The following is a 24,575-nucleotide window of genomic DNA, read 5'->3' as shown; positions in this document are numbered from 1 at the left end:
CCATAAAACATCTGCAAAGGATACTCCTCAATAGGGCAGATTATTTAACAACATTCAAGGAAGGCCTTTCAAGTAAAGATTGTGTGAAAAGTTATTATGTAGATAATTCTGGCAAATTGTACAACTGACCTTTCTCATATGACATAAAATATCAGCTTTTCTTTTAAAATGCAATGAGAGGTGAGTACAGTCTATATTTTTGTAAGAATAATAACTTTGAATACCTACGTGTACCACTGTGGCAAACTTTTATTATCTCAAGATAATTAAAACATCTTTTCTTACAGATGATAATTTGCCCAAGATTACAGAGCTAGTGAAGTCCAAAGTTGGGATTCACATCCAGGTCTCCTTCAGTCACTACAAGTGTGTATAATAGCTAAGAAGAAAATAATTTGAAAATGATTGCATCTCGGTTAGCATTTTGTCTAAATTTATTCTTTTTTGTTGCAAATCAATCTTGTAGGCGTAAGGACTTCACTGTCTTGGTTTAATGGGCATAAAGAAATGAACAAATACTCATATAAACAACCCAATAAGAGTATCCCAGTTTGATCAGCACCAGTAGTTTCACTGTTTCCCATCCATCCTGGGAGAACGAGCCTTTCTGGCATCTGTGCATTAAATAAGGCAGGTTCGTAATCTTCACTAAGCCATTTGCATTTTTTTGTGGCAACTGGTTTCTGGGAACAAAACACCTTCTCTGGAATCACTCAACATAAAGTTCTGAGTTCATTATACTTAGTAGTTTTGCTCTTGCTGAATTTCTTTAGGCATGGCCTTCTTATATTTTATTCCATTTATGTGTCATGTTTCAGCATTACTTTCCACGTCAATAGCGTGGAAATCAAGTCAGTGACAGTTTAGCCAACTGAGAATCCCTAAGTTTCAAGCAATAAATATCTTCCTTTCATTTGGGGGATGGGGTGAAGCCCTAGTATCGAGTTAGGGTTCTGAAGTAGATTGTTTTTCCCTGTAGCCACACTCTTTTGCCATGTGACTTTGAGGGCCTTCTCATCCTCACTCTGGGCTCACTCATGGGATGTGCTTTGGCAAATGGCATGTCAGCTAATGTGACACAGATGAGGGCTGGAAAAGCACATGTGTAATCAGGCCTACCCTTACACCTTCACCTCTGCAATCACCAGGAGAACAGACTTGAGCTAGATTGCAGGAGGACGAGAGAGCTGTGAGCAGCTGGGTCACTCCAGTTACCAGCCTGCCACGCCAGGGGCCAACATCAGCAGGGCCTCCTGGCTGACCCTCAGCTGACTCCAGACACATGAGCAATAAATGTTTGTTGTTATATGCTACTTAGGTCCTGTGGGTGTTGGCTATTCAGTTTCATCAGTGCAGGCAGGCCAAGGCTATCCGTATTCCCCAAATGCCCATGATAATTTGATTCCAGAAATTTCAGGAGAAACATAACCATCTGTAATGGACATGCCCTACGGTGGCCCCCAGGATTCCCACTTCCTAGTAGTCATGACTTTGTGTAATCCTCTGTGCTTAGTGTAGGCAGGACCTGGGACCTGCTTCTAACCAGTGGAATACGGCAAAGGACAAAGGTCTGTCACCTTTATTACTCCTGTGATTATGCTACATTATATGGCAAAGGCGAAGGCAAAGGGAGTTTGCAGATGTAATAAAAGTCCCTAATCAGCTGACGCGGAGTTAATCAAAAGGGAGATTATTTGGGGGGAGGGGTCTAACCTAATCAAGCAAGCCCTTTAAAGACCTGTTTAGAAGTGAAGTAGAGACTTTCTCTCTCCCTTGCTAGCTCTGAAGAAGCAAGCTGACACGAATTCCACAACCATAACGAAACAAATTCTGCCAACAAACTGAGGGAGCTAGGAAGTAGATTCTTCCTTAGTTGAGCCTCCAGATGAGATTGCTGGCCAACCAAAACCTTGATTTCAGCCTTTCAAGACTCTAAGAAGAGAACTCAGCTCAACTGTGCCCAGAATCCTGACCCATGGAAACTACAATAACAAATGGGTGTTGTTTAAAACTGCTAGGTTTTGGAAATTCATTTCACAGCCATAGACAACTGTTATAATTTTTCGTGAATCAAGCAAAAATGATTTCAGAGAGATATAACATTTCTCACATGGGCCAAGAACCACCTGTTGGTATAAAGTGACACCAAATATTTTCTTTTTCTAGTTAGACTATGCACAGATCAACAGACATTGCTTCCATCAGTCCTCTATGTGTTTTCGGAGAACAGTCTCTTGGTGTTTTGCAATGAATCATGTCTCCATTTTCCACCTGCTCTTCTCAGATTCACACACTCCTTTTGTCTGATTATCTTGGAATTTCTGACCATCTTTTGAATGTTATCTTCTTCAAGCTTGATATAATCCCTGGTTCAGTTTACCCAATATGTCAGTAATATTCATCACACAACATTGAGAAAATAATTCCTTAAGTGAAGACAAAAAGAGGTTAATTATATTCTCTTCTTTTTGTTATGTTTTCTCTTCCATGCTATATAGCATAGTAGTGTGTGGGTCAGTGTGTTATGGTCTCAGTATTTAGCATGTTATCATGTAGATGTTACATCCTTATCTTGAATTAAATCAGGGTTTCTCAACCTCGACACTGCTGAGATTTTGGGCCAGATAGTTCTCTGTTGTTGGAGATTTCCTGTGCATTGTGGGATGTTTTCCATCACCCCTGTCCTCTAACCACTAGATGCCAATAGCACCCTCTTCCCAGGTTTTGAAAACCAAAAATGTCACCAGACATTGCCAAATGTCTCCTGGGGAGCAAAACTGTCCTTGGTTAAGAATCACTGCTTATATGAAGGAGTGACTGTTTAGTATGATATTAGTTATTATAAATTAATTTGCATTTTGGGTTTATGGTGAAGCACTATCAAGGTCTGAAATTTTACTGGACTTTAATTCCATGTTAAGTTTATGGTATGTGTATCCAAGATCAGTGAAATATAAGCTCATACAACTGGAAAAATGCATTTAAAAAATCATGTCGTCTTTCTGAAGGGCAATTTGGCAATGTCAACTAAAATTAAAATGCAAATAATCTTTTCCTAGCAATTGCACCTCAAGTGATTATACTACACATATAATTCCCTACATGCGAAAGAAGAGATATTCAAGGATATTCATTGAAGCATAGTTGATAAGGGTAAAAGATTAGGAACAAGTCAAATATATATCAATAGAAGATGGGATAAATAAATTAGAGCATATCTTTACAATGGGACATTACACTGCCTCAAAAAGGAATGAGGCAATTCTTTATTTGTGCTGAAATAGAATGATCTCTCCCACACATTATTTAGTGAAAAAAACAGGGTGAAGAACTGTCTATAGAATGCACATACAGAAAAAGATTTTAGAGAATTAGTATTTCTTCATAACTTGCAGCAGGGCATATAGAACCAGGAATGAGGAAGCTTACTAAAAGAATTCAAAATCCTGGAAAGACAGCAAAATGATACTGAACCATTGCCATGGCAGTGCTTCTCAAACTTGCCCCCAAAAGCACTTCGAGTGTCTGAGGACAGTAGTGATGTTTCCCAGGGAAATGGCCCAGAGGCAGAGAAGCCTTTCTGGAATTATCTTTTCCTTTCCATCTCTGCTGTTGGTGCCATTTGCAGGTCCTGGCTATTTGTGCCTCAGTGAATTACTACAAAATCTCCTGGCTGATGTCTCTGTTTCTAGCCCCACCCTGTTCCCCTCCACCTTCCACAGTGCTCCTAAGTCAGCTTCTAGGTGTACATTTGCTCACACCACCGCCCTGCATGGCTCCCAAGCCCACAGGGTGAAATCCAAACAAAGTGTGGCCTGGGTATCCCTATGTGATATGGCTCTTGCCTGTGAGTTAGGATTAAGTGACTGATGATTAGGAACATGTGCTTTCTGGAGCCAGACAGATATGGGTTTGAGTCCTGGTTGTACTTCTCTGTCTTCATTTCCCACTGTCTCCCTTTCTTCACTTGCCTCGCCAGCCAGGCTTATTAAGGTAAGACCTCCCAGCATGCCCTGCCATGTTATGTCTCAGTAGGTTTGCTTATGATGACACAGCTGTCTGGGATACCCTTAACTTGCTGACGGGCACCCGCTCTCTTCCAAGACTTAGTTTAACCATAACTTCCACCAAGACCTTTCTGTCCCACTCACCATTTCTGCCCTCTCTATATTACCTACCTACTTGGGCAACTTGCCAAAGCTGTTCTTGACATTTCATGACTTTCCTCCCTTTCATTCAAAAATTATACATTCTTGGTAAATGGCAAGATTCTAATAAAACCTTCCAAGGCAGGCCAATTATGGGGTAGAATATGAGAGGGTTGGGGAAGGTAGGGGGAGCCATTTGTTGGTATGGGTCATTTACACTTTAGTCACTTAGAACTTGGTGTTATTTCTGCATCACTTTTTTAATTAATCCTAAATCAAATTTCTACTTTAAGCATCACATGCCTCAGAACTACTTGTGCTAGGAAAGAACAGTATAGTTAAGAGAGAAAAGGTTTATGTAATAAAAGCACATTAAGTTGATATAGATTTATTTAAAACATCTCTTTGTGGAAAAGTGACTGCTATTCTATTCTGCTCTATTTTGACATATTCTATTTTTCTTTGTTAAAGAAGTTTCAAACTTGCTCCCATGAAGAGCTATTTCTTTTGGTCCTTTGCCATTTGACCAATTTAATTTAAATAAATCTGTGGGGTGGGGAGGACTGCTTCCTCTGTTATCATTTCTCTGGCCAGCTACTACTGCTGTTTGAGATCAGAAAATTGCCCCTGATGCCAAATATCAAACAGGCCTCAGTGAGAGAGGGGCTCCTCTGTGTTTCAAGTAAGGCTGGGAATTCTTTCCAGGTGGGGCCTGTTAATAACATTTCAAGTGATGGCCCCAGCTCGATTCTGAATGAGATGAAGTATTTAATGTTCTTTGGCTATCTATGTTATTAAATCCTTTCTTTTTGAAAAATATTGTGAAATAACACTCAGAAAAGTACATAGAACTAAATATATGTATGATATAATGACTAAAGGACGTAATTCCCACCTAGAAATTGCCATTAACCCCAAGAACCCCCATATATTTCCTTCTAGTGGTGCCATTCTCCCTCCCATCCTGAAAGTAACCATCCTCCTGACTTTTACGTATAGTTTTAACACCTATGAATGTGTCTTTAAGCAAAATAGTTTATTTTGATCTCTAAGTTATGGATCTATAAATGGATTCATACTGCATGTATTTTTTTGTTTCTGGCTTCTTTCCCTTCACAATATTTTTGTGAAGATTCATCCCTGTGATTTGCTAGAGGTCATTAATTTTCAATAATATTTGGCCAGCTATTTTTACTAGTGTTGTACATGTGAGTGCTATACTTTCTTGGTCAGGAAAGATAAGTCAATAAATATTGTGTATTCTTTTTTTCCTTGTCTTCCTTTGATGTTTAAATTCAAGAATGAAATTTATCTGAAAACAGCCACCCAATAGAGAAATAGGCCATGAGATACTCACTAATGACGTTGGCTTGTCCGGTGAATATGGTGTACTGGAGCTCGTAGGAGACCACACTAAATTCATCATCAGAGGTCCAGTGCACAGTGATGGTGTCATATGAAGCCGTGCAGAGCTCTTCTCTAATTGTGGGAGGGTTGGGAGCTGTGGGGATCAAAATGCTCATGAGTAGAGAAGCAGACACCACTGGGATACCATTTCAGAAGAGATGTTTGACAGTTAAACAGGCCTTTCTAAATAGGTCCATCAGGGCTACTATCCTAGAATAGTAACTCCAATCCAAAGAACATTTGGTTGCCTGGTTATTGCTTTTATTTTTAACAAGGAATGTAGCCAGAGCCAGCCAGTATGGACTTATCTCTGTTTATCATGAGAATGTGTTTAGGAGGTTAAGCAAACAATACTCTCTTCTGCATGAAGGAAAACATGTCAAACAAAAAGTAAACAAGATGAACTTCTGTAGTTTCATTCACTGGGGGGGAGGGGTTGGCAAATTTTTTCAGTCAAGGTCTAGATGGTAAAAATTTGTGGGCCATACAGTCTTTATTACTACTCAACTCTGCTGTTGTTGCATGAAAGGAGCCATTTACAATTTGTACACATGGGCATGGTCAGATTTCAATAAAACTTTATTTACAAAAACAGGCAGAGGGCCAGATTTGGCCTATGACCCATGTTTGCCAACCCCTGATCTACATGGTACCAGGTATTTTTATATTTAGGCACCCAATTGGAAAAATACTCTTGTTTATTATCCCAGAGCAAATCAGTCAAATAATTGTTTGGAATTTTTGTTTCATTAGATGTTTCAATGCCTTGTAAAAAAAAAACTTATTAGTGCAGCCCCATTTGCTTCTCATTTTTCAATTTTATGGGTGAAATTTCAAATTAAGAAGACCATGATTAACAATCAATCATATCTAAGAGGTACATTTTCTTTCCCCAAGGAAAACACGATTTTTTTTTGGCATTTGGTTAACTTTATCACTGTTTTAAAACAGGCTGCTGTTTTATTTCTTTAACACATTCTGGAGCAGAGAAGTCTAAATCCTACCAAAATAATGAGTTTAAAATGACTTCTACTGGATTGGTTTCAGTAACTGGTTTTATGAGAAGAGTATGTGAGCAAGAAAAAGACTAGGCAATGAGTGCTTTGCATTGAAAATAATATTTTAGGGTAGGGGTTGGCAAACTGTGACTGTGGGCCAAATCTGGCTTGTTGCCTGTTTTTGTAAATAAAGTTTTATTGGAACACATCCAGGCTCATTCATTTATGTATTGTCTATGGCTGCTTTCATGTAACAGCAAAGTTGAGTAGTTGTGACCATATGGCCTGCAAAGCTTAAACCATCTACCATCTGGCCCTTTACAGTCAAAGTTTGCCGACCCCTGGTTTAGAGAATTGATCCAGGGCCTTTACTTCCAATCTTCTGTACACCAGAATCTAACTTCAAAAGGAGAAACATACCTGCATTCTACACATTAAGAGTAACTTTGTGCTTACACTATTGCAGAATTCTTTCCTGCTCTAAATTTTGATTAGGATTGATGAATTCTAAACAAACCCAAAGAGGGAGAAAATTTCATGGAAATGGTAAATTTAAAACTCTGTTTTAGCAGTCTTCACATTGCCACCTGAAGATATATCTAGGACAAGTATGATAGGAGCAAGTTTAGTGTAGTAAGTCAATTAGCTTAGCTTTGTCTATTGGTCATTGAATTCCATGAACACTGTTGAGCATCCACAACGTGACAGGTACTGCATTAAATTGCATATTAGGATAGAATGACTCTACATAACCTTTAAAGCATTCTTTCTGAAATATTTATTTGTACATCTGTATCCTGAAGTATGTACATGTGAGATTTAGTGGCGTTCAGTGTGACTCGTACGTGCATGAATCAGTGACACCAATCAGGAGATGCATTCCATGGAGGAGGCCCAGCTGCATCATAAAATGTGCTTATTATTGTCTGTGTGGTCCCTGTTGATGTGGGGTCACCCCTGCATGGATCAGTGAAGAAATACTTATTCTCTCACAGTTTAAATAGTTTATTGAATTATTTCTCCACCTGCCATTGTAGAAAAAATTTGTTCTTTCTGCATTGCAATATATGATTAAATATATTTTTAAAAGTATGTTCAAAATAGGGGAGTAGCTGTGAGACACATGGCAGTAGCCACAATCAGGAAGGAAATGTCACCTCCACGGGTTATTAACTTGACATACCACTTACAGCCATGTCATAGGAAAAAAAATCTTGTTTTCACAGCCAGGCAGGCTAACCTTGTTTTGATTGTAAACCCAATGGGTTTGTCCTGAGAAGTCAATACCCAATTTATTGTAAATGAGAGCAGCAGCATGCTGCCAATTTCAATATTCACGGAATTGGTACCAGAACTGTTATTTTCTTGCCTCTGTCACAAACACCACACAAAGACTGGTCAGCTAATACTCTACAAACACTTCATTTCCTGCTTACAAATGTCTGATAAACTATTTGGACTCGGCAGTATCAGCCAAGCATCGTATGTTATGCCAGGATTGATGTTATGTCTAGAAATGGACTGAATTTGTATTTGGGGCTGACAGCTCAGAAGGCATAATAGCAGGTACCCCATACGGCCCTTAGTTTGGCATAAACAGCCTTCGGGATGATACATAGTGTACCTGTTACAATTCAGTGCAGACTACTTTCACAATTTCCTCTTTAATCAATACTTTCACATTCCTGTAGAGATTAAAATGGGCATATGTTGTTGCAATATTATTAAACAGTTATTTGGAAAGGGCAAGGACACATTCTTGTCAATAAGACTCTGCTTCTGGGTAGTATGGCCATGTGCCCAGGCAAATACTTAATTTTCCAGTCTTTTCTGCCACTTAGTATGACCTTGTGATACGAATTTGGCCCACCAGACATAAATGGAAGTTTGCTAGGTAGGTTCTCTGAACAAGCTTTTTGTTTTTCTGATAAACAAAGACAAACTTGACTGGCAGAGTTTTTTGTTTGTCATTCTCCCTCCATCTCTCTCTTTTTGCCTAAAACTTGAGCATAACACTTAGAGGTGTTGTAGTCATATTGTGATCATGTGGCAAAGAGGCAACACAATGAACGTGGCAGAGCAGGAAAAGAGAAAGAGCCTGGGGTCTGAGGTCATCACCAACCTGCTACCCAGACCTGGACTGCAGGCCTCTCTTTTGTTTCTGTAATACAAACCCTACTTGATGGGTTTAGTCACCACTAGTTGGATTTTCTGTTGCTTTCAATTAAACTCATTCCCAAATGACATAAGAAAAAAATAAAGGATCTTTAACAGGATGCCATTGTGAAAAACAGCTCAGTCAGAGAAAATCTAGACCTGCATGCATTATCCAATACAATAGCCACGAGCAACATGTAGCTGTTTAATTTTTTTTTTTTTTTTTGAGACAGAGTCTCACTCTGTTGCCCAGGCTAGAGTGAGTGCCGTGGCGTCAGCCTAGCTCACAGCAACCTCAAACTCCTGAGCTCAAGGGATCCTCCTGTCTCAGCCTCCCGAGTAGTTGGGACTACAGGCATGCACCACCATGCCCGGCTAATTTTTTCTATATATATATTTTTAGCTGTCCATATAATTTCTTTCTATTTTTAGTAGAGATGGGGTCTCGCTCTTGCTCAGGCTGGTCTCGAACTCCTGAGCTCAAACGATCCGCCCACCTCGGCCTCCCAGAGTGCTAGGATTACAGGCGTGAGCCACCGCGCCCGGCCTAATTTTTTTTTTTTTGAGACAGGATCTCACTATGTTGCCTAGGCTGGTCTTGAACTCCTGGGCTCAAGTGATCCTCTTGCCTCAGCTGCCCGAGTAGCTGGGACTACAGGCATGCACCCTGATGTCTGGCTAATCTTTCTATTTTTAGTAGAGACGGGATCTCACTCTTGCTCAAGCTGGTCTGGAACTCTTGAGCTCAAGTGATCCTCCTGCCTCGGCCTCCCAGAGTGCTAGGATTACAGGTGTGAGCCACCATTCCTGGCTAGCTATTTAATTTTTAATTAAAGTTAAATAAAAGTAAAAATTCACTAGCCACATTTCAAGTTTTCTATGGCCCCATGTGGCTAGCTGCTAACATATTGGGCAGTGCAGATATAGAACATTTCTATCATCGTAGAAAGTTCTATTGGATAGTGTTAGTTTAAATAAATCTCAGAGTTAAAAGCTTAAAAAGGAGGGTGCTATATTCATAAATATTTGAAAGCTAGTTTGGGTCCTTATTGTAAATGCTTTTTAGTTGATTTCTTTCTTCCTTAATAGGAGCAGTATGTTTGAAAGAGTATTACATAAGATAAGTTTGTGGAATGACTTGCCTTCCTTGCAAATGCAGAAAGGCTAACAATAGCACCTTGGGTCCTTGCAAAGAAAAAAACTCTGATCTTCTGGGTACAATGCTCCCCGAGTATAGAACTCCTTGCTTTCTATCCACAGACTATAAAAACAAACATCACACAATGTTCCCTCTCTCCTGCTCCACCTTCCCCAACCACTCTCCCACAAACACACACACACAGAATTGGAGTTGAGAAGCTGACGCCATGCTAAGTTAGGGATGTGGTTTCTTGAGGGCTGCATGTCCTAAGTGCAGTGCACATCTGGCTTCACTGTGTACACTGTACTTTCCTGAAGTCACAGGCACCAGTGGCTTTGGCTAACACAAATAAGGTTGTCTAAACAGTCTGAATTCTATCAGCCAATGTTCTCAGGTCCTGCTTTAGAGGTTGACAGCAAAAAAAAGTTTAGAAGCATGGTTAGGAAGAGGAATGGTCTGAGGTTTTTTTGTTGTTGTTGTTCTACTTTTTAAAGCTTGACCAAAAAAATGCCAACCAGGAAACAGAGGATTGAAACAAAGCACCAGGAATTCCAATGTGATTTTTGTGATCTTTGCCATGGTGATGTTTGTCAAGATGAAATTCAGTCTTTTACTAGAAAGGGCAGAGGTCTTTGGAGTCTGCACAGGCCCAAGCCAAATCCAAATTCTGCCACTGCCTAGCTGTCTGACCTCCAGCAAGATGGCTGACCCCTGTCATTTGCAAAATGAAGCTTATAAAACTTTACCTTGATTCGATGTTGTAAAGATTAAAACAAGATGAAAAATACAAAGAGCTAGAACATGGTAGACAGACACCGCATCAGTTAGCTGCCAAATTTTTCTCTGCTAAAGTACTGTGAGATGCCTTACTAACATGCCATGAAAAATATCCAACAAAGCTATTATATCTAGCACCCATACCTTGACAGTGAGGGGAAATAGCGGTAAGTATGCTTTTAATGATTGAGATTCTCTTTTTCCTCCTGTCTCCTGTCCCCATTTTAGTCTTGGACTGTGTTACTTTGGTTAAAAAAAAATGGGAGTATACAGAAATTGTTTATGAGAATATTAGATGCCATTCTTAAGCCAAAAGTCCATACCTCTGGTTTTTAGGGAATAAGTGATCTGGTGACAAAGTGTTTGTGTCACTGAATGCAAGTGATATTAAAGAGAACATAAAAGACAATACCTGTAAGGTAATCCAGACATTCTAGCAATTTCTTCTCTCGGGAGAAATCTAAGGCAAATGTATCAAATGTATCATTGAGGTTGATTTCAGGAATTAGGACCTGGGAGGACGCAGTTGCCATGGAGACTCTGTAATTTAAACAAAACAACTTTTTAGAAACGTCAAGATGGCTTTCACCATCACTGCACAGGAATGAAAAAAAAAAAGGAAAAGAAATATCATTTTTTAAAAAGTGCTGCTTTTATACGCAAGTTTAGAAGAATCTTGAAATGGCACAACATAGTAACACAAAGCAAATGAATGCAAGCTTAAAGAAAAAGTGAAGGAATTGGAAAAACAACCAAATGGCTCCCCCTCTCCCTTTTTACTACTGGAAAAAAATTTCCTGTGAAAGCTAAAGAATATTCATATTTCATGTTGCTGTGTATTTAACAGCTTGGCCCCGTCACATGTAACCCCAGCAAGAAGCACATAGCTCCAGGCATTTCTTCACACATCTGTCTGGGAAACTGTTTGTTCCTTTCAGACTCGACCCTGCTCCACTTCAAAGGGGAGTCTCCAAAATTTCAAACTGCATAAAAGGCAAAGCAAAGATTAAAAAAGAATGTTTCCAGATATTGGATTAGTTTAATCAATTACTAGCCTCTCTCTAAAATAAACATTAAAAAGGGAGTTTTTTGTCTGGCTCATTTTCGCTCTCCTTGTATTCATTTTCTTGCACCATATTCCCAGCAGATGCCATGGAAAATATTCATGAGCTTTCTCACAAATTCTCTCAGTGGATGCACTGTTTCTCCTCTTCCTTTAGGTTTTTTGGTTAGAGTTCTCATGTATAAACTATAATGTAAGGTACTGGTGTGTATCAGTCTCCTTCTATGTACTCTCAAGTTGATTTGGAAAGTTCAATTATTAATTACCCACACTGATTCAAAAATGCAAGTGATTCTCTTAAAAAACAGGAAAATTGTGGCATGGAGTATATCACTTCTGAACATATCAAATGATGTAATCTGCAACCTGTAATCTTGTTGAGTTTAATATTTTGTTAAGTTCCATAAACAATACTCCTAGGAGCTACCACATGCAGGGTATTGGGTAGAGCACTGGGAATTTTTGAGCAAACAACTTTGAAATAATTTAGGTCTAAATCTAGCTACTTCTTTTCTATTTAAGAAAATCAATGCTCATTTATACAAGGCCACAAAGCTAGGTGGCAGCAACCAGGAGAATTTCAGATCTGCACTCTTTCCATTTAATCTAGAAAAATTTCAGCCCAGTTACCTCAAGGGTAACTGTTGAGTCTCATAATGGTTGTTAAAACTTCGGAGTTTACAAACATATCTTGGTTATAAAAATTACACCTGTGGGTATATCTGTACAATGGACTATTATTCAGCCACAAAAAGGAATGAAGTATCTATACATGCTACAACATGGATGAACCCTAAAAACTTTACGCTCTGTGAAAGAATCTGATCATACATGTTGTATGATCCATTTGTATGAAATGTCCAGAAGAGGCAACTCCATGGAGACAGAAGCAGATTGGTATTGCCAGGGACTGAGGGGAGGGCAGATGGGGAGTGACTGTTTAATGAGTATGGGGTTTATTTTTGGGTGATAGAAGTGTTTTGGAACTTTACAGAGGTGGTAGTCACACAATACTGTGAATGTTCTAAATGCCACTGCATTGTGTACTTGAAAATGGTTAAACTTACATTATGTGAATTTCACCTCAATAAAAAGAATATACCTATGAAATGCTCAAAATCCATAGAAATACAATTTCTATAGTTCTGTTTCTGGCAGATTTTCAGAGTTATATAAGAAGGAAAGTAGAGAGGTTAAACAACAATGTCATAATTGCAATGATATTGGAATCCATAGATGAAAGTCTGAAGAGGCATACACTCTGGAAAGAAGAGTTTCAAGTGTTTCGATGATGGTGGAGGCTCTAACTTTCCCTCCTGACCCTTTCACCAAGATGCAATGAATAGCAGAGTTGTGTGATTTTGTTGACTAAATATTGCACCCAAGGAAATTGGACTGATTATTGTTACTAACAGCTGTGAATTTACACGGATGGATACAGGGATGGTTGCTAGGCATTTTTCACTGATGGTCAAACTGTACTTAAAAAATGCTTTCCTTGAATACAAAAAGTCCTCAAAACCCACAGAGGTCTTAGGATTATTCTCAAAAAATGTTCAACAAATACTTATGAAGCCCTTAAAGTATGCTACATACCAAGGAGCCCACAATATATGCGCCAATGCTGAAAAGTTAAAAGAAATGTGATGGCGCCATTTGAACTCCTCAAAAAATAATTCAAAGTGAAACCCCAATTAATTCTTGGTTGTAATGTTCAGCAGGGAGAATTGCACTGAGCCATTGTGGAAACAAGAACTGAACTTGCACTTGTATTTCTCTGGCTTTAGCAGTTCCCCTGTCCAGTGGCAGAAGCCTCTTTGTTCAGGGTCATCCAGATAGACTGTGTTCCCATATTTCTCCTGGTTTTGTGGTCCACAAACAATTAAATAAAACACGCTTTAGCAAAGTGATACTGTTAAACATGCCTGCCATCTTGCTGGCAGGAACTTTGTAGAGTGGGAACCAAAAAGATGAACGTTCCCAGCCGGGGAGGCAGACTGACAGCAAGAATCTTTGGAGATTACTGAAGCTTTTAACACCTACACATTTGTATTTTGATGGAAGGAAAGATACTTATTTTTGGCTACAAGTTCAAATTCTTAATTGGAGTGACAGGCAAGGGGAAATGGGCCAAAGTCAACATTTTAGGCCATGTTTTTATTTCCCAAATCCTTGTTCCCCATCTTCTGGCCTTTTAGATAAGTTGCCAAAACCCACCAGGGCCGTTAGTGCTATGCCACTTTCTCAACTTCTTGCTTTACAGCCATGTCTCCGTGTGTGTGTGTGTGTGTGTGTGTGTGTGTGTATGTGCATGTTTGTATGTGTGTGCTAAGCTCTTATTACCATATTGGAGCAAATAAGGGCATTGTGTCCTATCTTGATGCTTAAGAGGGTGGGTTGCACATTATTCTCTACTTCTATTTCTGCTTTGATGGCCCTAATCTCCACAACACTTATTTGCTAGTAGCCACATGAAGCCAGTTTTCCAGAAGGTGGATATGTCTGCAGCTACACTGCTCACACTGCTTCTGCCAAACAATGTACATCACCATGGTAAAACCCAGTGAGGTCTTACATAACAAAGTGTGTTTTACTTTGGTCAGCTCAGGATTTCCCAAACACATTTGGCCCTGGAACCTTCTTGTAGTCTTGATGCCTATGAACACCGTGAAGAACACACTGCAAAAGCTATTCATCAGATGTGCTATAATTGTTAGAACTGAGTGACATCTTTCCAGACCTGACAACTGGAGTTCTTGGCTTTGTATTCTGGAAAAGTGTGGCAGATCATTGAACTGACTATGGTAGTGAGGAACAGAGGGATCACCTTGAGGAGTCTGAGAACCTTCTAGATGCTCTGAAAAATGGGTACTGTTCAGAGGGAATTTTCTTTACTGTACTCTTGATACAGATAATTTGTTGCTAAGGGTGATTTTAATTTTAGATTCTTCATTAGACCAACTTTCTTATGCCTTGATTTAGTGAATAGTTTTGCTCATTTAACATAATGTTATAAAAGTACATATACAATCACACCAAAGACCTATTAGTGTAGCTTGAGAATACAGTATGTTATACATTACGTTTGCATTCATCTAGTGAGTGGGAAGAAAGGAAACTAGTATTAAATATTTGTTGCACATTCAACTTGTGACAGAAACTGGACTAATATTTTTACTACATCATTTCATTTTATTTCTACAACAACCATATTAGGTAGGAATAATTGGCCCTGTTTTATAGATTCATTCACTCACTTGCTCACTCATTCATCCATATCAGGCAGGTTGCAACGTGCTGGGGCTATCACAGCAAAAACAAGGTAGCTAGGGATCCTGCCCTTGGAGCAGATGAGCAAAATTAGACTCAGAAATTTTAATGAGCAGCCCCAATGCTATCTATAATTACTAAGCAGTTAGTGCAGAGCCAAACAGTTGATTCCAAAGGATATGCATCTCCTACAATGTAAAGCTTGAGACTCTCTCTCCTCTCTTGGGGTTTTTTGATATTTCTGAATTGAAAAAAATTTTTAGAGTTTTGATTCAGCTTGTAGGAGGACATATCTACTTTAATTGATTTAACAATGCAGAAAAATCTCATCTAAGTCACATATTAGGAATGCCTGCAGGATTAAAAATTTATTCTGGGTTCCACATTTGAATTGAAGAATAAAGATTATTTGGACATATATAGGAGCCAAAGCCCAAAGCAGACATAAGGGGAGACAGAGGACTAGGAAGTCACATCCTAGAGAAGAATGTTAAGTGACAGGGTGAAGAACAGAGGCAAGTAGACAGGCATTGAAACAAAGACACACAAGGAGTGCTCGACTGACATGTTGAAATATGAAAACACAGATCCAACTAACATGCATGGAGTATCTATAATGCTTAAGACCTCTTCTTAGGAGATTTCAGCAATGTTATCATAATAGAGACAGCTATTCTGAGCCAAATTTTCTAAGTATAAAATAGCTTCAAGAACCATTGTTAAAAAGTGACAATGCTAGGATTGGAATCCAGGTTTCCCAACTCCTAGTCTAAGCCTAGTGCCCTTTTCCTACATCCTGGCTGCTGGAAAGGGAAAAAGACTCAGGAATTCACCAAGAGGATTGACAAATAGACATGGGAAGAGAGGGGATTGCAGAAACAGAGAAACAGGGGCTCCCGGCAAATTCTTACAGGTTTTGTGTATTCAAACTTGACAGAAGCACATTCTTTGTAGAAAGAGAAATCAAGGTCAGGTTCTCATTCTTGATGAGGTGGGCTCGCTATAGGGAGAGCTGAATGGGAGCAGATATGCCCTTCTGGATCTGAGGGAGATCGCATATGAGCATTCAAGCACTGGTGCTATACTTCAAATGCACGTCTTCTTTCAGCATAACTGTATGGGGCCACATTCTCTTAGGTCACTAGGTAAGAATTTATTCATGTGACACTTGGTTGAATTTTTAGGGATTGCTGAGGAATGCAGCTCGTAGTAGCCACTTCATCTGGACATCTCACAATTTGTAGGTGGAGAAAAATACTCTCGAATTCCAGTTGGGAACCATGACTTAAGTGTAAATGCTATCTATTAGTGTCCTGGGTACCCTGGAGTATTAGTGCTATTTGCAGTTTGTAACTTTAGGACGAATATTGAGCAATTGGATGTGGTCCAGATGAGAGCAGTGAAAACAAACACTTGGAATCTAGGAGTTGTAAGAAGAGAAATGGGCCTCTCTTAGAGTAAGGAGAGGAGCATTTTAAGGATATAACAGGCATGACAGCCAGCTGTTATCCATGTCCTTTGGAAGAGACAAGCATCTAATCAGCTGCAAAAGGAATTTTCCCCCAATATAAAAAGTAACACAGTCAAGCTGCTTGGATAGTAGACTAGAGCTGTAAAAATACTATAGACTACTCTTAAAGAACAGTGAAAATGGAGATATCAATGCCTACCTCCTCTATGTGATATTTTGAGAATCAGCAGAGCCTGAAACAAGCAAGCACTCAATAAATGTTAGTGTCCTTTCTCCTTCCTTGAAGAAATTCAAGCCATAAGGTGGCAAGTATTTTTCCCCCCTAGGCCAGGGGTTGTCAAAGTATAGCCCACTGCCTGTTTTTCTAAATGGTTTTATTGGCACATGGCCACTCCCATTCATTCCTGTATTCTATGGCTGCTGTAGAGCTGGCTACAACAGCAGAGTTGAGTAGTTGTGACCTAGACCTTATAACCTGCAAAGCTGAAAATGTTTATTCTCTTGTCCTTTACTGAAAAAGTTTGCTGACCTCCGCTTTAGAATAAAGATCAGCATGGATGAGCTCTCTGGGGTCTTCTAGTGGTAAGATTCTATCACTACTTTGGATAAAGGGCTATTAACTGAAAATCAGAATGCATGAAAAGTCAAGGCCATTAGCCTTGGTTGGAGATGTCATTTATGTGGCATTGGTTGTACCCAGCCCAGTCTAGTGCTTCTCTTTGAATCAATTAGAATTGCTACAGATGTCTGTGTCATTGAAGATGAGTAATTTTTATGCCAAATGCATATGTGTACTGAAGGAATATACATCCTTGTCAGTTTTACTGCTGAGCTGACCCTTCAGATAACATCCTTTTAAAATTCTCTACCCTAGAATAGAAGGTACTTTAAAAGAAGGTGGTATGAGGTTGACAGTTTGGTCCTTTCTTTCCTGCACGAGTCAGCCTTGAACTTTTCGAGGCCAAGCTTCTAACAAAATGAAAACGGGCCTAACAAAGAACAACACCTGTGTGATTTTTTTTTTTAAATAGATGAGCCCTGTGATGGAAGAAAAGATTCCCTTTCATGTTTTTGCCTTCTTGTTATGAAGTGTGTGATAACATCAGGTCTGAGAGTCACAATAAATGCTGTTTTTGTGCCATCATAAGCTTCCCCCACTAAAAGCAGGTTGATTTTATTCTTTCTAACTGGTGGACTCTTGTTTCAAAGGCCTTGGACTCCAGGCTGTTACTGAAAGGGCTCTGACTTGTCAAAGGGAAGCATCTTTAGCTGGAACATAACAGCTCAAAGCCTCTATTCTCTCCTCTGCCTTGAAAATGAAAACAAAAGCAAGGCGAGAGCAAGGCCAACCAGTCACACCCCAGATACAAGAGCCCAGTGGCCAAGAAGTTCCTGGGACCCCTGTACTCACCTCTCAGTAATATTCTTAGCAGTCTGTAGGAATCGGGCATGATCATTCTCCTTCAGAGAGTGTTCCGCTTGCGAGATGAGTGATGCCGACCGCTCAATGCACTGTTTGCAGTTTGCAATCTGCTGAGCCAGTTTGCGAAGCCTCATCACCTTGAACAAAAGAGGCATGGAGAGAGATGGTTACACGTGTGGGCTCACTTAGTGAAAAGGCATTAGGCTGGACTCTATTTTTTTGTGTAAAAGTCATCCTTCCATAAAAGTTCACAAAGTAGGCTTAGAGGAATATTGAAATATGGAAAGCCCAATTATGGGACTCCTGTCTTAGATACCTTTTTATCTCCTTGGAGAAGTGTTGCTAATTTGTTTTATAAGGAAACACTGAATTGCGAATTGCTTCCCTGTTGATGGGAAAAAAAGCTGTTGCCCAGTGGCAAGGGTCACCAGACCTCTTCCCCGGATTATTCCACACAATGACTGCAAGACCGTAGGGAACCCTGGCACTTTCTCTATCTCAGGTTCTCAGCTGTTGCGTCAAGAAGATAAAACACCCCTAGAGGTGCAAATTTATGGATTAAGTAAAAACGATTTTCTAAAAAGCTCTTTGCAATCCATGTAGGAAAATTGTGATGTAAGAGCATTAGGTATTACTGTTTCCCACACCACCTAAAACTCATGTGTTAAATTAACAGAAAGAGAGCATTTTTCCCATTGATTAATATTTTTCCTGTTGAGCAGACGAGAGAAAGCCAAAAAAAGCACAGCTGGGCCATTTCCCCTCGCCGGGAACGTCATTTCCAGGCACTTTGTGCTCACTTGATAACTAAGAACTATTTTGATAAGCATTTCCCAGTTGGGATAAAAACGCATGATTGCTTCACAACCTCCATTCCAATTCCTGATTCTGTCTTGCTTGAAAATGACCCTCAAACGTAATTGACCATAACCTCTGGGGCAGGCCAAGATAAGTCCAAGGTAACCCACTTGACCGTTAGCTCTGGTGTCTGAAATGTGCTGTGAGATGAAGCCCTTTGGCCAGAAGCCAAGTTAAAATTAGACCGCTAATTGGAATTGCCATGCGCCTACAGCCCCCATCCACACACTCAGGGATAGGTTTTGGCTGGCTTTATGATAATTCTGGAATGGAAAATAGCCCTGGGTGAAAGGGTAGGGAGGAGGCCGGTTAATCTGTCTTACAGACAAGGCTGACTGAGGCTCCCTCCAGAATTCCTGCTAACTCCAAGAAATTCCTTCTTTCTCCAAGTCATCATTATCATCCCTGTATAACTCTAATCTAAGAAAAGGAAGGAAGGAGATGTCAGAACTTGAGGCCTCTAAGGAACGTCCACTTCCAAGTATGTACTAACTATAGCAAACAAAGGAAATTAATGCCGAATTGAGAAACATCAGGCACAAGATTTCAGGCAAGGGTGAGAAAAATTCCTGAAAGTAAAGAGTCAGAGAATGAAGTATCAAAACTTTGGGGCAAATAGTGTGTGATCTTGAGCCTGGTAAAAGACTTAACTCATTATAATTATAGTTAATTGTCCCCGGCAGATTAACTGTGTTCATTGGTTGAATGAAATAACATTTACTTTTACACCAAATAGAATTTAGCCTCTGGCATCATTATCCAGAGGCAAATCTAAGGAAGGCATCCAGTCAGGATATTAGAACACGTCCACAAGAAATTGTCAGGGGAAGGAAAAATTCCAGAAGGAACAATAACTTACTATCCCTAGACAAACCAAGTGAATGGAATATTTAATCACACAACACACACAAAAAATTTAAATTACGTGGCAGAACTGAAGATGTTTAATATAATTCTAACAGAAGAAAATAAGGTCAAAACATTCCTTTAGAATAACTTCAGGTCAATCACTTATCCTCTGGATATGCCTATTAAAGACCATGCAGATTATAAATGTGAGGATGCTTGAACTCCAGTTTTTTTTCTTTTCTTTTTCTATCATGGCACTGAAAATTAAAAGTGACATAAGAAGAAAAGAAAAAAACCGCCCCAAATCATGCATAAGTTAAAGTGAGACAAAATGAGATCCTCCTGTGAAAATACTAGAATGTTCTACAGAGAAGAGTTTGGGGCATAATTTTAATTATAGGTCAGTGCACAATTTCATCTGATACACCAGATTAGAGCTTCTCAAACCTAGTATGCAAAACAAATCGGCTGGGGATTGTTTTAAAAGAAAAACTATAGATGTTTGGGTCTACTCTTCAATATTCTAATTAAGGAGTTGTAATTCACAGAGCAGCAGGAATTTGCATTTCAACAAGCAATGAATGTTTTTTAATCTACAGGTGATAAATCATTAGGATGGTCATGACTAGCATTAAAAAAACAAATAGAAGAGAAGAGGAGAAAAGAAAATAGCTGAGTGCATTCTTGGTAGAAAGAGCAAGTTGGGTTTTGTAAAAATTTTGTGTGTGTGTCTCTGCTGTATTGTGATGTCATATGCATGTCCTACTCTAAGTTACAGTAAAAAAAATAAGAAAAAGAAAATAAAAACATTGCTGTAAGTTAGGTATTCACAAACCATCATCTGTGGGCCAAATCTGGCATGTAGTCTGTCTGTGTAAATAAAGTTTTATTAGCATTCTGCCACACTCAGTCCTTATGAATCATTTGTGGCTGCTTTCATGCTACAACATTGAGCAGAATTAAGTTGTTGCAGCAGAGACTGTATGGCAAAACCTAAAATATTTATTTTTTGGCCCTTTACAGAAAGTTTGCTGACCCCTGGCTTAAATGATTCTCGTCAGGTGGCCCCTGATTTGAAGCACACCCTGAGACACTGTCCTACTTGTCAAAGAGCTTCAAACTTAGATCCTGGAGCATAGAGCAAAACGCTTAGTTTTTCATTGACTAATACTTTTTTATATATTTTTTAAAAATCTGACAGGATGAATATAATTTGATGTTTTAAAAATACTAGATACTGACACATAAGAAGATTCTGATGTGTATGTTTTAATGTTGCAGGGGACAATTTTTCCAGTCGACTCTGCTCATTTTTCCTTTGGGAAGTGAGATTGCCACATTGTAACTTTGGGAATTCACTCTGTACTTATCGTAGAAATATTTTGTCTGTTAGAATATTCTTTTAGTGGAGACACAGGCCTGTTCATATCATTTTATTTGCTGTTTATTATAACTTACACACTCTTTTAAAAGCAGCCTTATTTTGCTTTAAATGCATTTTAAACACTTTAATATATATGCTTTCATGTGTATGTAGGATACATACTGCAAAACTGCTATCTGAATTTATGACGAAGCCTGTATTCAACATCTAAGGTCATGGAAAGCCTGAAGATTCAGTCCACATTAATTCTCTTAAATTTTGAAGATTTAGCATACATAAAAGGCAGTAATGAAAAGGCACCCTTTTACTGTATAGCTGTGGCCTTCAACAGTCTACCATAGGTCTGTGTCTGAATGTTAAATGCATAAACTCGCTTAGTCTGGATTTTGCCATCAACTTTTCATTTATTGACATGAAATTTATCCCCTGCCACTGAAAAAGTAAGAAAATTCTTTCCTAGGATCCTCATGGCTTGAGACTCTCCGGTCTGTTCACCTATAAAGGCTGTCAAGCTATTTGTTTCAGAGAATACATAATGGTCTGAGAGCAGCAATTACCAGTAGGTACTAATGCACGACACCACCACCTGCTTGGCAACTTCCAGAATTGGAGGATTTGCAGTAAGTTTGTTTACACCAAGTTTAACAGCCTTATGATTGGCATCAGTGACCAACGGGAGCAAAGTAAGGAGGTTGATGAAATTTGCCTTTGTTGGTCTCTGCAGTTCTGCCAGGTTCTTTCTCCACCTGCCCACGTGTAAGTGCTTGTCAGAAGGCCCCGCTATCCCTTCTCTTGACTCAGTGTCCTTGGCCACCACTGCCACCCTGGGCTGCAGGGCCCCAAGCCCCACAGTGGGCCCCAAGTCTACACTTGCCCTCCCTGCCTGGCACCTCAGATTTCCAGAGTGTTGGCACTCACACCCTTCCTCAGGAAAACATACCTCTGACACAATATGCCCTGGCCAGGGACTTAGGTCACTGTGAATTCCAGGGTTTGGAGTCAACTAGTCTTGGTCATGTGCCAAAGTACTAACTCAAGACAAAGCCCAACTGGGCCCTCATCTTTCCCAAGTAATGTCTGCTTTCTAATATTTCCTTTTCAAATAATGTTCCTGAGCAAATGTACACTTTTAAAAAAGTGAAACATTTCAAACATACAGAAACTTTAAGAAGTAATATGATGAACTATCCTGTACATAGTACCAACTTTATCAAATCTCAATATTTTCATCATATAAACTTCAGAGTTTTCAAAAGGAAGTAAAATATTATTGCTGGCATTAAAGCCCCTGTGTGACATGCTTTTTCTCTCTCTCTCTTTTTCTTTTTAGAGACTTGCTTTGTTGCCCAGGTTGGAGTGCAGTGGCACAATCATAGCGCACTACAGCCTCGAACTCCTGGGCTCAAGTGATCCTCCCGCCTCAGCCTCCCGAGTAGCCGGAATTATATGTGCCCGCCATCACCCCCAGTTCCTAATCTCGTTCACATCTCTCCCTCCAGAGGAAAATATTCTCTTGAATTTAGAGCTGATTACTCCTAAACTTGTTTCTGTACACATGATGAACAATGTATGGGAATTTTTGGTAGTTTACCAAATTTCATATAACTTTTCTCATTCCATAGAAATCATTTTAAAACTTGCTTGTGTTTTTGTGATTTGTCCATGCTAATACATATCACCTTAGTTCATTAATTTTAATTTCTGAAGACTGTTTTATTGTACAATACACAATTTATATGTCTAATAAAAAGCTGTATTGAGATAGAATTGACATATAATAAACAGCACATATTTAAAGTGCAAATTTGATAACTTTTCAAATATGTGTACACCCGTGAAACAGCCACCACAGTCAAGATGATAAACATATATCATGCCCCAAATTTTCCCCCTGCCTACTCCTGCCTGTCACCCCATCCCTAAACAAACATTGATTTTCTTTTTGTCACTGTAGAGTAGTAGAAAGTATCATCTCTAGAATTTATATGAACATAGTCCTAAAATATATGCTACTTTCTGTTTGACTTCTGTCACTCAGCATAATTATAGAGAGATTCACCTATGTTGTTACATGTATAAATGGTCCATTCCTTTTTATTGCCAAATAGCATTGCATTGTATGATTATGCCACAAATTATTTACTCATTCATCTGTTGATGGACATTTGGATTATTTCCAGTTTGGGGCTATTACAAGTAATGTTAACATGAAAATTCACCTACGAGTCTTGCATGGACATATGCTTTCATTTCTCTTGGTAAATACCTAGAATGGCTGAATCATATGGTAAGTGTATGTTTATTTAAGAAACTGTCAAACAACTTTCCAAAATGTTCCATTTTCATTCCCCACAGTAGTTATTAAGAGTTTCAATTCCAACGCATTCTTGCCAACACTTGGCATTGGCCATCTTTTAAAAAGGTATTGGTATCTCATTGAAATTTTTAGTTTGAATTTCTTTAATGATTAATGGCTTTGAACATCTTTTCATGTGCTTATTTGCCATTCATACATCTTTGGTTAAGTATCTATTCAAATCTTATCCATTTTGGTGAAGGCATGGTCTGTTTTCTCACTACGTTTTGATAATTTGTTACATATTCTGGATACAAGTCCTTTATTAGATAAGTAATTTATAAATAAATATTTTCTCCTAGTTTTTGGCTTGTCTTTTCATTCTCTTAACAGTGCCTTTGGAAGAGAAGTTTTTAATTTTGGATGAAATCCAATTTTGAATTTTTTTTTTATGGATCATGCTTTTGTCATTCGAATATAAATAATTTTTGCCTAACCCAAGGTCACCAAGATTTCCTCTCGTGGTTTCTTCTAGAAGTTTTACAGCTTTCGACTTTTACATTTAGGTATAAAATCCATTTTGAGTTAATTTTTGTATATGATGTAAAGTATGGATCAAACTTTATATTCTTACATGTAGATATCCAATTGTTCCAGTACCATTTGTTGAAAAGATTATCCTTTCTCCACTAAATTGCCTTTGCATTTTTGTTGAAAATCAGTTGTCTGTGTATGTGTGAATCTCTTTCTGAAGTCTTTTTTTCAATCTACTTATCTATCTTTATGCCAATACTATATTATCTTGATTTCTGCAGCTTTATAATAAATCTTGAAATCATCTGGTGTTAGTTCCCCAACTTTTTTATTGTTTTCCAAAATTTGTTATGATTATTCTATAGCCTTTGCATTTCAATATGAACATTAGAATCGGCTTGTCAATTTCTACAAAATAACCTGGGATTTTCACTGAGATTGTGTTGAATCTATAGGTTGATATGGAGAGAACAAAAATCATAACTGTATTGAGTCTTCACCTTATAACATAGTATATAGCTCCATTTTTTTAAGTCATCTATAATTTCTCTTAGCAATATTTTGTAGTTTTCAAGGTTTTTCAAGTCTCACCTGTGCTTTGTCAGATTTATCACTATTTCATATTTATGATGCTGTTTTAAATGGAATTTTTTAATTTCCAATTGTTACTATACATTGAAATACAATTGATTTTTGCATTTTGATATTATTCTATGTCAAATGTTGGTGTTTGCTTTATGTTTCTTTTAGTGTTTAGCCTAAGAAATCCTCCCTGCCCTGAGATCATATATATTTTCTA

At 38.7% G+C, this 24,575-nt stretch overlaps 1 protein-coding gene across 1 annotated transcript in view; it reads right to left on the bottom strand.

The window, feature by feature from the left end:
• MID1 (midline 1) overlaps window positions 1-24,575 on the bottom strand; it is a 118,859-nt gene that overhangs the window by 13,558 nt on the left and 80,726 nt on the right. Inside the window, exons 5-7 of the mRNA XM_069463279.1 lie at window positions 17,844-17,992; window positions 11,041-11,168; window positions 5,506-5,649 (exon numbers count right to left, since the gene is read on the bottom strand). Coding sequence (XP_069319380.1) covers window positions 5,506-5,649; window positions 11,041-11,168; window positions 17,844-17,992 — 421 coding nt within the window. The remainder of the gene's footprint in view (window positions 1-5,505; window positions 5,650-11,040; window positions 11,169-17,843; window positions 17,993-24,575) is intronic.

This window comes from Eulemur rufifrons, chromosome 30 (assembly GCF_041146395.1).
Source record: "Eulemur rufifrons isolate Redbay chromosome 30, OSU_ERuf_1, whole genome shotgun sequence".
NCBI classification, from domain to species: Eukaryota; Metazoa; Chordata; class Mammalia; order Primates; family Lemuridae; genus Eulemur; species Eulemur rufifrons.
Note: the sequence above shows the minus strand (reverse complement) of the source record. Positions and strands in the feature narration are given on the sequence as shown.